Below are 13,095 nucleotides of genomic sequence, written 5' to 3'. Positions count from 1 at the left end.
TAGTCATGAAGATAAATACCGCCTTTTTTGCATTTGGACTAAAGAAAGCCAACATGGTTTAATAGGAATTAATAGAATTAACCAAGTGTTAGAACCATAGATCTGAGGCGCTCCTAATGGCAGTGCTAACAAACACCATATGCTTAGAGGTCTCTGGCTTTGGAGGGAGAATAATCCCGAGTTCAAATTCTGCCTCTGCCTCCTGGTACCCATGTGACCTTGAGTAGTTTATTTAGTATTTATGAGCCTCAGTTGCCTTGTATATAAAATGAGGAGAATAATAAAAGTAGTAATTTGATTCTGAGGGTTAAATTAGTTAATACATTAAAACTCACCGGAGTAAACATTCAATAAGCATAACCTATTTATTTAGTTTCAAGAAATCTGAAATACAAGAAACTGAATTTTTCTAAGGTAATTTGCATCGTATATTTGTATCTGTTGTTTTATTTCATAATAGGAGTCAGTCAGCTCAGTGTTGGAGAGAAGTAGCACTCTGCCAGGTTGACTGGAGAGTGGCCTTGGATGTATTATATAAAAGGAATGATTACAGAATTTGCAAGTCTCAAAAATGCATAATGTTTTTACTTGTTGCTTATAGTAAGTTTGATTGTGTGTGCATATGTATGTATACAGTGTGTGCATAAATATCATATGTATATGGAAATAAAGCCAAATCAAAGACAGTGACATATCTCAAACTCTACCTTAGGGAATTTGGGAATCATTGCTACCTATTATCTCCCCTTTCAGATTTTTGTGTTGGGTATATGTTTATTTTTGAGAATTTCTTTTAAAAATTAGATTGAATGGCTCGCTGTGATCTCATAAATAGCCAAATATATTACTAACATTTATTTAAGCCCATCTTTACTGAGTTATTGCTGGAATTATGTTAAAAAAGGGGAAAGATATTTAAAGGACATCACATTTATTAATTTGAAGCTAATATACCAAAGAGATTATGATAACCTCTTAAAAACACATAGAGCAGCCTTCTGTAACCTGCCCTGAAGGTTTCAGTTCTTTTTATCTCAGCTGATGATGATCATTTAATCTCATATCTTGAGGAGATGTGGGATTAGATCATTAACTTACCTTAAGTATCATTTAATCCTCATCAACCCTCTCCTAGGTCTCTCCTCCTGTAGCCATCACCTTTCTCTCTGAATTCCTGAGGAGCCTCATTAGGTGTGTTTATTTGCCCCTCTGCTCTACCACTTTTCTCTGGGCTCTGTGCTTTCTAGCTCATCCTCCCATGGTCAGTCTCACCAACATGACATTTTTCTTTCCATCCAAGTGCCACATTACACTGTTTCCATCTACTCTCACTGTGATTCCCCTTGAAGTACATTTATTTCATTATTAGTTTAATACATTTGGATTCTCTTCTGATTGAAACTGTAGAAGCCTCTAATGGTAGGTAAGTTGTGTGATGATCCTCTTCATCACACAATTTAAGCTTGACAACATTAACTGCTATTCAACTGCAAATTCATTGCTTACATTGAACACTTGAATTGTGAACAAAATCTTTTAATCCAAAATGTACTAGCTTTCACCTTTACCAGCTCCCCAGCAGGTAATTGGCTACATCAGTAAGAAAAAGACACCATCAGACATTTGATCCTTGAAGTTAAGTCCACAGAATGATCTTTATGGAGGTGAAGGGTAGAAAAGGTGCTCTTCCTCATAAGCAACTCTAGAAAGTCTAGCTCTCGAGAAATTATACTAAGCCATAGTTCTACTCAAGTCTGGTCATCCTTTGGAAGCACCCCAAAGGATGCTTTCCAAGAGGCTTAGCTCTTGGAAAGCCAGAAGGTCAGGCCAGCTCTGATTTTTCTTAACCATCCCAGTCTCTCATTATAAGAGCTCATAGACCAGTGTTTATTCAAAAATAACATATATATGAATCACGTGATAATCTTGTTAAACTACCTGGCAAACTAGATCTGGGGAAGGGTCTACACATGTGCCTTTGTAAGAGGCTCCCAGATGATGCCAATGGTGCTGGTCTGTAAACCACGCTTTGAGTAGCAAGGTTGTCATCTGCTGACTCTTGATCTCATTTGTACATTGGACTCACTGCAGAGCTTTAGCATGACCAATGAATGGGCCCACCTCAGAGAGTCTGATTTAATTGGTATGGCATGTGGTCTGAGCAACAGTTGTTGTGAAAGCTCCACGGGTGTTTCCCATCCAGAGTGGAGTTTGAGAACCCCTGTCTTAGATGTCATCCTCCCAGCTTGGAGTCCTCCTTGCCTACCACTGTAACCCCACTTTTCTATAACTCTTCTCTGTCCTTACCCCATTATTTCTCCATCAGACTCACCTTGCAGAAAACTCCACTGACTGCCTGTACCTCAACAGCTGAATGTGGCCACAAATCTCAAGTGGGTGCAAGCACTCTTGGGGTGATGGACTCTTCCTATTGCAGGTTTTAAAGAGCTGAAGGGAGAGCAGGCATGCCTCTACCAATTCTGTACAAACCTCCTCAGTTACTAGGAAAAATGCAAATGAATTCTATCATCTTTGTGCCACCAAATCTGTGCCACCAAATCTGTGCCCCCTACGTCTCTAGCCATAGTCTCTGCTGTGTCTTGCACCTCTCTTATGCCCTGGTTCCCTGCCCCTCCCCTACCCAAGGAATCGACTCCTGAAAGGACTTCTTTCACTGAGCCACCAGTTTCTCACTCTCCTAGATTCTTCCCATCACCATTGTATCTGCTGTCACATTCCTGTCATTAGAAAAGCTTCTTGAGCCCATTTTCCCCTCCGGTGACTACTCTTTCCAGCTTTGCCATAACATGATTCCTGCCAAGTCTGAGGAGCCACCTTGTTGCCAAATCAAGTGTTCCTTCTTGGTTTATCTTGCTGAGGCCTCTCACATACATTCGGAGTACTCTTGCATTCTTAAAATCCTTATTTCCCTCTTTGGGAGGCCAAGGCAGGCAGATCACGAGGTCAGGAGTTCGAGACCAACCTGGCTAAATGATGAAACTCCATCTCTACTAAAAATACAAAAATTAGCTGGGCTTGGTGGTGAGTGCCTGTGATCCCAGCTGCTCAGGAAGCTGAGGAAGGAGAATCATTTGAACCAGGCAGACGGAGGCTGCAGTGAGCCGAGATCACGCCATTGCACTCTAGCCTGGGTGACAGGGCAAGACTCCATCTCAAGAAAAAAGAAAATCCTTGTTTCATTTCTTCTCCCTGGTCAGGGTCCCTCTGCCTCACACTGTTTCTCACACACAGACTCGTTCTTGCCTCCAGTCTCTATGTATGTTCGCTACCATTGCGCCTGTTCATGCCTAGCTCCCTAGCCCTTTTCAGGCCTCTGTTCCTCTCTCTGCCATTGCCTCCTGAAAGGGGCCTTCTCTGAATTTGCTTTAAATTAGCCCTCAACACTCATCCTCATCACTTCTATATCTGCTTATCCTGGGTTTTCTGCCATAGCGTTATCACAACCTGGAATGCTTATATTCCCTTCATTTCCTGTTTGTTTATCAGATAGCTTATCCAGTAATAATATAAATCCCATAAGGGTAGGAGCTTTGCCTTTTGGTTATCTACTTTCTGCTTGGAGTTTGAACATGTCTAATACATAATAGACACTTAATACATATGTGATGAATAAATGAATGTTCCTGAAACCATTCTTCAGTTCCTCCTGAGAACTTGTAAGCCTGCTACCGATCCATCATAGACTAGTATCACAATTGTAAAATTTCCCTTCTGATATGTGACTGCATTTCATTTTATCTCTATGATTTAAAGGGTATATGTTTTCTGAAAAATCCAGGAACTTTCTCCACCTTGGTTCATGGAGCTGGTCTGTCGTCTTTCTTCCGTGATAAACTCGCATCTCTTCCATCTTTGTGCACACACGTCTACACGTGTGCTACGGGTCCCAAAGGACTAACTGTTCCACGAGCTTGATGTCTTTAAGAAAAAAGTTCTTAGCTTCTTTAAAAAGACATAATTGTTGCCTCTCCAGAGATATTTTTACAGTGCGTCCCTAGAGGAGGAATTCCAGCTGATGGCCCAATGCAGGGCAGAGGCCCATAGACAGACAGTCTGGCTCCAATTTATGCTCTATGTTCACATGGCTAATAGGCGTTAGTATTTTGATTTAGAGAAGTGCTGTGCTTGAACCTGCCTTGGTTATACCCTGGTAACATCTGGCTTAGAACCACACATTTAAAGGCCAAGAGCTATTTATTTTCTTCATCTTCCTCCTCCTTCTCTCTCTCTCTCTCTCTCTCTCTCTCTCTCTCTGTCCGTCTCTCACTCTCTGTATTCAGTAAAATGTCTGGGGAATAGTTTCAGTATTTTGATCGAACAGTACACAGAATAAATTGGCAATAGTTCAATTTGCCCCCTGTTAAACACTGTTGTAGATACTTGGAACGTTTTGGCACTGTTGTAATATGTATGATATATATCAGAGCTTCCACAAAACCCTGTGAGTGCCTTTATTATCCCACTTTTTTCCTATATCCAAGTTTTTGCTATCACTTCATTTTAGACCCTAAACTCAACACTCACTACAGTTAAATGCAAAAAAAAAAAAAAAAGGAGCTCTTGATTCATAAGGTGCCCATAATTCTACAAACATCCAAAGAAAATGAGCAAACATCTCTGTATAAAACTTGGATTCAATCCAGATGTGTGTTTGATTCTCAAATGCCTGATAAAACAGTGGAATTGCAGGCGCTGGCAGCTCCTTCACAGCAGTTTGGCAAGATAGAGGGTGCCCAGCATACAGAGACATTGCTAAGACTACACCCACCAAATTTCCAGCCATCTTTCTTGTATTCTTAGATCTGTGAGTCTTTTAGCTGGAAAAATGCAGTGCTATAATCTGCTCACTTAGAATTAGCTCTCCCAGTGACTTACTAAGCTGGAAAAAAACAAAAAGTAAAATTAGATATTTGAAAGTAAGCCCTCCCCAGACATCCTCTTAGAAACAAGATCACCACCTCTTACAGGCATGGTTTTCCTTGGCTTATGGCATGACTATCCCTAGCCCATCTGTGCCAAGCCTTTGGCATGGCTGACGAAACATCTCTCTTTCAACAGGCCTTGCTCTCTGGAAACCTTAGTAAAATACAGCTAGTTCACACTCCAGCAAACCACAAACCTAAACTTTCCCAGTTACAAATGATATTTTGCCAAAATGCTTACTAAGTCCTGGCTCTCATAGAGTGTGTGATGTGGAATCACCACTGCTTGAAAAACAAATGACCAGGCCTCCCAGTGCCGTGGGGTTACATTCCAGTGCAGTGTTCAACTGCAGTTTTTATCACACCACATGCCATGCTTGCTTGCTAGCAGATGCTTGCATTTTTTTTTTAAATTAACCTTGTTTGCATGCTTATCAGATGTACAAAATGCATTCTTCATGGATTTTCCTATCACTGTTTGAGTAGCACAGAGAGTTACGTACTTCAGAAGCATGGAATTGATCAAAGTAACAATCAAAAGGAACAGTATGTTTTCTCCCATCCCCATAAATCTGATCTGTAAATGCAAAGAATGTGAAGAATGAACATAAGAAATTAAATAATTGTATTTAAAACTTAAAAAGAAAAATTGGCAAATTATAGGATAAGAGCTTAACCAACCTGGTCTCCAGAAGGAAAACCTTTTAAATCAGATGTTTCTGAACTCCTATCTGAAATAACTATCTTTAGGGCAGTAATCATCAGAAACATAACAGAGTAATGTGGAGCTCAGTTTTATTGTCTTGCATCCGTGAACATTCCTCAAAAGCATAGCGCGTCACTAATGGAATTATATGTTTTCATGCTATAATTACATTTGATTTTTCCTGATATTTCTGTAGACTTCGTTCATGGTTCCATGACTAGGCAGAATAGTTTCATAGAATGTCTTCAGCCCATTTAATGCCTAGGTCCCTACAACCCCGCCAAAAAGATAGACACTAATAATAGGAGCTTTTCAACCAAAAAAGACAAAATGTATTTTTTCAATTTACACAACCTTTAGAGCTTTTATTTAAACAAAAATATGATAAAAAAAAAAAAAAAAAAGAAGAACAAATAATTTTATACTTGAAGGAAACAGAGCATGGGATCCTTCTGAACTCTGAAATTCATTGAGACACAAACTGACACACACACGAAAAAAATATATACACGCATATATAAATATATATATTTATATATTTATAATATATAAAAATATAAATATACAAATATTTATAGAATAAATATATATAAATATATATATATATATATATAATTTTTTTTGAGGTACAGTTTTACTGTTACCCAGGCTGGACTTCAGTGGCATGATCTTGGCTCACTGCAACCTCCGCCTCCTGGGTTCAAGCGATTTTCCTGCCTCAGCATCCCGAGTAGCAGGGATTACTGGCACACACCACTATGTCCAGCTAATTTTTATATTTTTAGTAGTAATGGGGTTTTACTGTGTTGGCCAGGCTGGTCTCAAACTCCTGACCTCAAATGATCTGCCTACCTCAGCCTCCCAAAGTGCTGGGATTACAAGGGATGAGCCACCGTGCCCGGCCTACTTATCAATAATTTTATTCTTGTTTTGAATAATTTTATTCTTGTTTTGTTTGTTGGGTAAAACAGAACTGATTTGATCTTTGGATATATAGTCCCAAATGGTTCTGTCTCTGGAAGACAGATGAATCTAGCAACACAGTCAAGCCACTGGATGACAAAATACCAGGATGCCATCAAGTATATGAAGAGTCAGCATCCATTTCTGAAAAATGAGAATCTCTGGCTATGAAATCCATGTAAACCTCCAAATGAGGAGATGTAAACAATTAGAAAATTATGCTGAAATCCAACACATTATTGTCTTATCTCTGTCTTCCCTCATAACAAGTCTTAGTTTAGTTCTCATACCTCAATGATCCCTTAGCACTCAATCCCTTTTCCTTAGCATATAATTCCTATTCTCCAGATTTTAATGGCTACAGAACACAGGATGACATCTCAAATGTGTTTACATTTTAGGGCTTCTCCCTCAAAACATGATGAAAGGAAATATAGGAATAAAATGGGTTATTGTAGTGGAGGTGTGGAATGAAGCGTGGTTTTTCCTTGCAAATGGAATCAGTTCAGACTGTAGATGGATACTGCTTGTCCTGACCTGGGTTGCATGTTCTTATCATAAATTGAGTAAAGTTAGCGTCACATTTCCCCAAGTTTAGATACATTTCTTGAAATGCCGTTTATTAGAACATTGAAAACACAATTTCACTTCTCTTTTCTCAAATCCCTGCAGTCTGGCTCCTGGCCCAGCCACTCAACCCAAATCACCCTCTGAGGTCTTCCAAAATAACTTCTCAGCCAAAACCAATAGTATCCTTCTAGACTTGTCAGCTTTATTCAAAACCTTATTCTTCTCCCTGCTAACACCCATCTGGTCTCAAATTCTAAGAGTTTGTCCCTTCCAGGTTTTTTCTTTTCCCTATCTTCAGAGTTGCACCTATTAGCAGTTTTTCTTTAGACATCATTCCAACTTTGATAATTTTAAATACAATGTTTGAGCATGAATTATTTCCCTATTCCAATCCCTATCCCTAAATGCTCCTTACCTTTTAGTCGTATATCTCTTGATGCCAGACCTTCAGCTGCAGTTAATTATGGTAAAGTAACAACTCTGGTCTTAATTTTCAACTCCTTGCTGCTGTTTAATATCATGGTTTCTGTAAACAAAAATTGAGTCATTTTAACTCTTTACTGATCCCTTCACCTTCATTAAACTTCCCAAAGCATATATTTTCTACCTGGATTACACTTACAGAACTAATGTTCTTTTAGCTATTCTTACCCTTCCGTTCTTCAGCCTTACTCAAATGCAGATTAGGCCAAACTCTACATATGTTTGGATAGGGAGATTCCTCTTACCCTGTTGATAAAAATGCAATTAAAAATTAAGTAGTGGTTGCACCATCCTCTGCCAGCTCTTCCTGTTCCACCACCAGATAACATTCTCAAGTCCTACAAATACCCAGTTGACCTATTTTTCTCTATCTTTTAATTCCCATTACTTTTCATTGTTCTGAAAAAGACATCCTTTCTTCTTTTTAGAAGTTTGCTCCATTCTTCAGCACTCCATCCAAATATCTTTCTCCAGACGACTTTCTATAGATTATATGTAAACTGGGTCGTATGAACTAGCTGGCTGCCTTCCTCCTTCTCTCCTAAACATACAGCTTCACCTGAAAAAGTATGCTGAGTCATCTTTACGTATGTCTAAATTGCCAGGTGTGTCTGTGCATTTGGTACGTCTGAAACTTCTGGAAAGTCACCTTTTCGGATAACTGATAAATTTTTTGAATCTTCAGTAAAAACCCATGCAGTCTCCTCCCTCTTCCACCACAGCAGTATGTGCTTAAAATATTTTTAATAGTAAGTGTGTTTACTGAAATTGTACCTCATTATGTATACATTTTCTTTACAGGATCCCCCCATGGCTGTAACCCTTGGACTCCGCATGGAAGAAATGATTTTTAATCTTGCTGATACTCATTTGTTTTTTAATGATTTAGAGGTAAGAATTTTACAGGTTACGAATAGTTGTGTCCAATACCAGACCTCTTAGATGGTTTCAATATCTGCAGATAATCTCAAGAAAACAGAAAGATAAAAATTTAGCTCAAGAGAAGCATAAGGTTCTTATCAAGAGGAAAAATTGTATATACAAATATAAGCAGAAAGTTAATTTGTGTTCATGGATAATACATATGTAAAACAAAAATATCTTTGAAGAGGAGATTGCTAGCTTCACTGTCCTTACTGTCCACAGCTGTACATGACTTAGTTCTTTCAGACACAACCCCCTTGGCACCTTTGGAATCGGCATTAGTTTTTCCAGATTATTAACCAGGAACCTATTTAGGTTAATCTCTAAACAATATTCACAAGCACTATTCATGGTGATAGCATGGGTCATTAAATTTTATGGATAATCTGAAGCTTAACTTCAGATAACATTATCATTCCCCATTTCTTTTCCTTCTGGATAAAACAGTACTAGAACTATTTAAGCACATTTGATGCATTTAAGCACATTTATTTTTTCATTTTTAAATTTATGTTTCCATTTTCAACCTCGAATGGCAAGACAGTGTCTAAATGGCAAATAAAAGGAAGAGAAAATAAAAACAACGGCAAAATGAAAGGGCCCAAGGAAGAATGGCCTCAGAATTGTTGAATGTGTACTCCAATAAGTGATGCCATCTGTGTGCTAATGATTTAGGTTATTAGACATTCAGATGGTAGAATTTGAAATAACTAAGTAGTTCAGGTTCTTGACAGAAGTACTTCTCAGTCAAGCATAACTATGCTAAAATAGAAATTTCCCTTTCATTTTTTTCAGATGACATGTTTAAATTTATTTTTTATCTTAGTTTCACAATGAAATAAAAGTTTCCATTTGTAATTATATTACAAATTGAGAGGGTTCAGATAAAAATTTTACTGAACCCTTACCTTGTTCAACATATTTTATGTTGGACTTTCCATTAATTACTTAACAATGTGTTGAAGTAAATGTGTTTATCATATTATTTATGCAGGGGAGAAACTGTGCAGTCCACAGCATACAAATCACATCCAAAGTTACCCGCTATCTAAATGGTAGAACTGGAATTTGAAGCAGATTTGCTTGGCTCCAGAGCACATACTTCTGAACCATTCTATGCTGAAAATTTTTCAACTGTGTGAGAAAGAAAAGACAAGTTATTGAGTGACTTAAATAAGTTTTTTTTTTTTTTTTTTTTTTAGTGACAACGTCTTAAATCCGGTTTTAGTTACATTTGAGACATGAGCATAAAAATGGGTGGTTCAGTACATCCCATCAATGTGTGTGCTGAAAATATGTGTAAAAGCATTTTGCTGTTGTTTTTGTTTTTCTATACAGCGAGTCAGTGTTTTTACTGAATAATGCAATTACTATTTGTTTAAAGAGGCATTCTTTTTTATTCTACAGTGGACAGTGTGAAAGATCAGTATTACTAGGCAAGGTTTCCAGTTTTATATAACAAATAATAATCACCTCTCTAAAACCTTACTTAAATTGATCCTGCTACTTATTAATACAGAATGATTTTATATATACCTGATAATAACAAACACATTTAATCTTTCCAGAACTTGAATTTTTAACATACAGTGATAACTTTTGGGGTTAGATTTTCTGGTGATCAGTATGGATGAGTTTTATTCTAAAGAGAATCCTATTAGTCCTTTCAGAGATGTAAAAAGAGAAAAGAAATTTTATGTGGTTGTATCCAGCTTTTATAATGCTTAGTTCATTTGGTTAATTATTTTTTTTTACTAGAAATAAGTGGAATAAATGAACTTTTAGCTATTTTAGTGGCACATTAGAAGCCAGATGAAATAAATTTACTACCCAACTTTTAAACAAACACTAAAGTGAGAAGGTGAAAATAGCATATAACAAATTCGTAACTAATTTTAGCAAGTTTGAAATGAATATTGATATATCAAAAACATATTATAGTCATGTATGGTACTTAAAGACTTTTATTTTAGTTCAGGTACTATGTTATACATATTTCAAAAATATTTGGCAGGATCTTTGGTGGAAGTCGTTCCTGAGAAAATACTGGTATTGACTTTCTGTTCTCTGAGCAGACAGCTCTTTAGTTGTGTTTTAGGATGTGGTAAGAATTTCATTTGACCCAAACCCTAGAACTTAGCTATTCAACAATACTGCCCTTAATAAATAAAATAATTGAGTTCAGTTATTTGACTGAACTCTCACTATACATGCATGACACACAGATGCTTGCACGTCCAGATGAAGTACCCAAGGAAACACAAACATTTATTTTTGACTTGAGTAAACAAGTACTAAAACTAATAAAATCAAAACAAAAGCTTTCAAAAACCATTCAGTACAGTTATCATAGCCCCCTATCCTTCTGCATTTGACTTTGAAAGGCAGCTTTACTTTCACACAATTTTTTATTTCAATAAACCTCTTATAACCAAAAATTTTCTTGGGCTCCATAACTAGAATTAAATGATTTCTACTGCTATTGACAAAAAGAATTATTCAAGAGAGTAACTCTATCATTAACTTATTACATCGTCATTGTTGTTGTTGAATATTTAAACTCTCAGGGTGCTTTTTTAAAAAATCTGTACATCTAATTTGACATTCATATCTTTAAATAGATACTGCAGCATATATAGTAGCAGCTGTTTCTCACATAATTCCTTAAAAGATACAAATTTAAATCCTCTTAACAGACATTTTACTGCATCCCGCCCAACTGCAGAGAAGGCAAATGCTCAATCTACCCTCCCCACACAGAAGAGAATCCTGGGTGTTTAATAAAGTGCTATTTCAGTTAGAATAACCTCCAGCAAAGAAGTCTCCAGGAAGTTTGAGATGGCAAAAATGAGAAAAGACTGCTGTGAATAATAACTGATAAATATCAGTGACAACTTTCTGGTCACTGTGTAAGACAAAATTAAAGTATTTAAGGTTAGCTCTAGAATATTTTCAAATGTTTGGGTTCTACTAAAATCTGTTAAAACCAAAACATTACAATTTTTTTTTCAGTATTTTACTTTTTGGTCAAAATGATTCTTAAAAAGTTCCTCAGAGTGAAAAATAATTGAAGAACAATTATTTAGCTTTTTCTAAACATGTAAATAATGGAAGTTCAGGCTTCTTTCACTGGACTGTAATCCTCCGGCAACCATCCAGAGTCAACAGGCATAGTTAACTAGGCATAAACTTAAAGAGAAGCTAAATTTGGAAAAACCTCAAACATAACTTCAAAAATGGAGTTTATGGTCCAATAAGTGTAATATACTGTTGTCCTCAGGAGTAAAAGGTAAGTTTTTGGATAACGTATGTACAAATTGATCATGTGAGTTAATACTTAATGTCAGAGGAATTCCTCTAAAAATTATAATAAGAGGGTATTAAATATAGAAATAACTTCTGATTACCAGGGAAATTTATAAGGATTCCCCCACTTTAAAAAATATAATTAATTTAGTATAAAAGAGAGACACAAACTATTTGCATGAGGAAAGATTTCAGAACTTCAAGAAATTGTCAACTTTGTGCAATATTTCAATAGTGATTTATTCAGTCTATGGACTTACCCAGTATGTCATTATCCCTAAATAAGAAATAGTTCCATCATTTAGAACTACTTTTGTGCCTCCATATTCTGGGAGAGAAACTTTATTTCCAACTTTTATGCTCACTGGTAAAATCTCTCCACTCTTTTCCTTAAAGCCCAGTCCAGCAGTTACTGTTCTTGCTTGCAATATGTTTACTGGGTGTTTGCAGGGAGCGTCATGCTGCCTTTGGTTACAGTTTGGACTGCACTCCTTTCAGCCAAAACTCAGTCAAAGAGGGGAAGACATTTTCTAAATACCGATTCACCAGGCCATGCCTTGGGGAGTCTCTGCACACTTCTCTCTCCCTCCCCTCCACTCTTGATATAAATATCTTTTTACTCTCCTTACTCATTTAGAATGTTTTTATTTTATATCATCATAACATTGTGTTAGAAAATATAAATGATTGTGTAATCCTATAAAGAATTAGCATTTGTCTAGTATTCCCCTATTTATTTAAGAATTGTGGAGTGATTATTCTATGCCAGATGTTCCTTCAGTAGGAATATAACCTGATGAACCAAATGCCACACTCCAGAGCACTTCCAGTCAGATTAAATTTTGGGTCCTTACATGTAGGTGGAGATTTATTCAAAACTTACTAAACCTATAATTTCTGTAAAGTATGTGAACTTTTAACTTACCTGGATTTTCAAGTTACCCAAAAGGTACTGATTGGGCTAGTCACTGAGGTTTTTTGTTGTTGTTGTTTTGTTTTGTTTTGTTTTGTTTTTGAGACAGAGTTTCACTCTTCTTGTCCAGGCTGGAGTGCAATGGCATGATCTCGGCTCACCGCAACCTCCGCTTTCCGGGTTTAAGCGATTCTCCTGCCTCAGCATCCCAAGTAGCTGGGATTACAGGCATGCACCACCACGCCTGGCTAACTTTTGTATTTTTAGTAGAGATGGGGCTTCTCCAT

At 36.9% G+C, this 13,095-nt stretch overlaps 1 protein-coding gene across 11 annotated transcripts in view; it reads left to right on the top strand.

Annotated features, from left to right (window-relative positions):
- EYA4 (EYA transcriptional coactivator and phosphatase 4) overlaps window positions 1-13,095 on the top strand; it is a 271,605-nt gene that overhangs the window by 243,758 nt on the left and 14,752 nt on the right. For all 11 annotated transcript variants that reach the window (XM_032274734.1, XM_032274743.1, XM_032274737.1 and 8 more), the window contains one exon: window positions 8,467-8,556. In XM_032274734.1, coding sequence (XP_032130625.1) covers window positions 8,467-8,556 — 90 coding nt within the window. The remainder of the gene's footprint in view (window positions 1-8,466; window positions 8,557-13,095) is intronic.

The sequence above is a fragment of the Sapajus apella genome, unplaced genomic scaffold (assembly GCF_009761245.1).
Source record: "Sapajus apella isolate SASKATOON/1434 unplaced genomic scaffold, GSC_monkey_1.0 scaffold6, whole genome shotgun sequence".
Classification (NCBI taxonomy): domain Eukaryota; kingdom Metazoa; phylum Chordata; class Mammalia; order Primates; family Cebidae; genus Sapajus; species Sapajus apella.
Note: the sequence above shows the minus strand (reverse complement) of the source record. Positions and strands in the feature narration are given on the sequence as shown.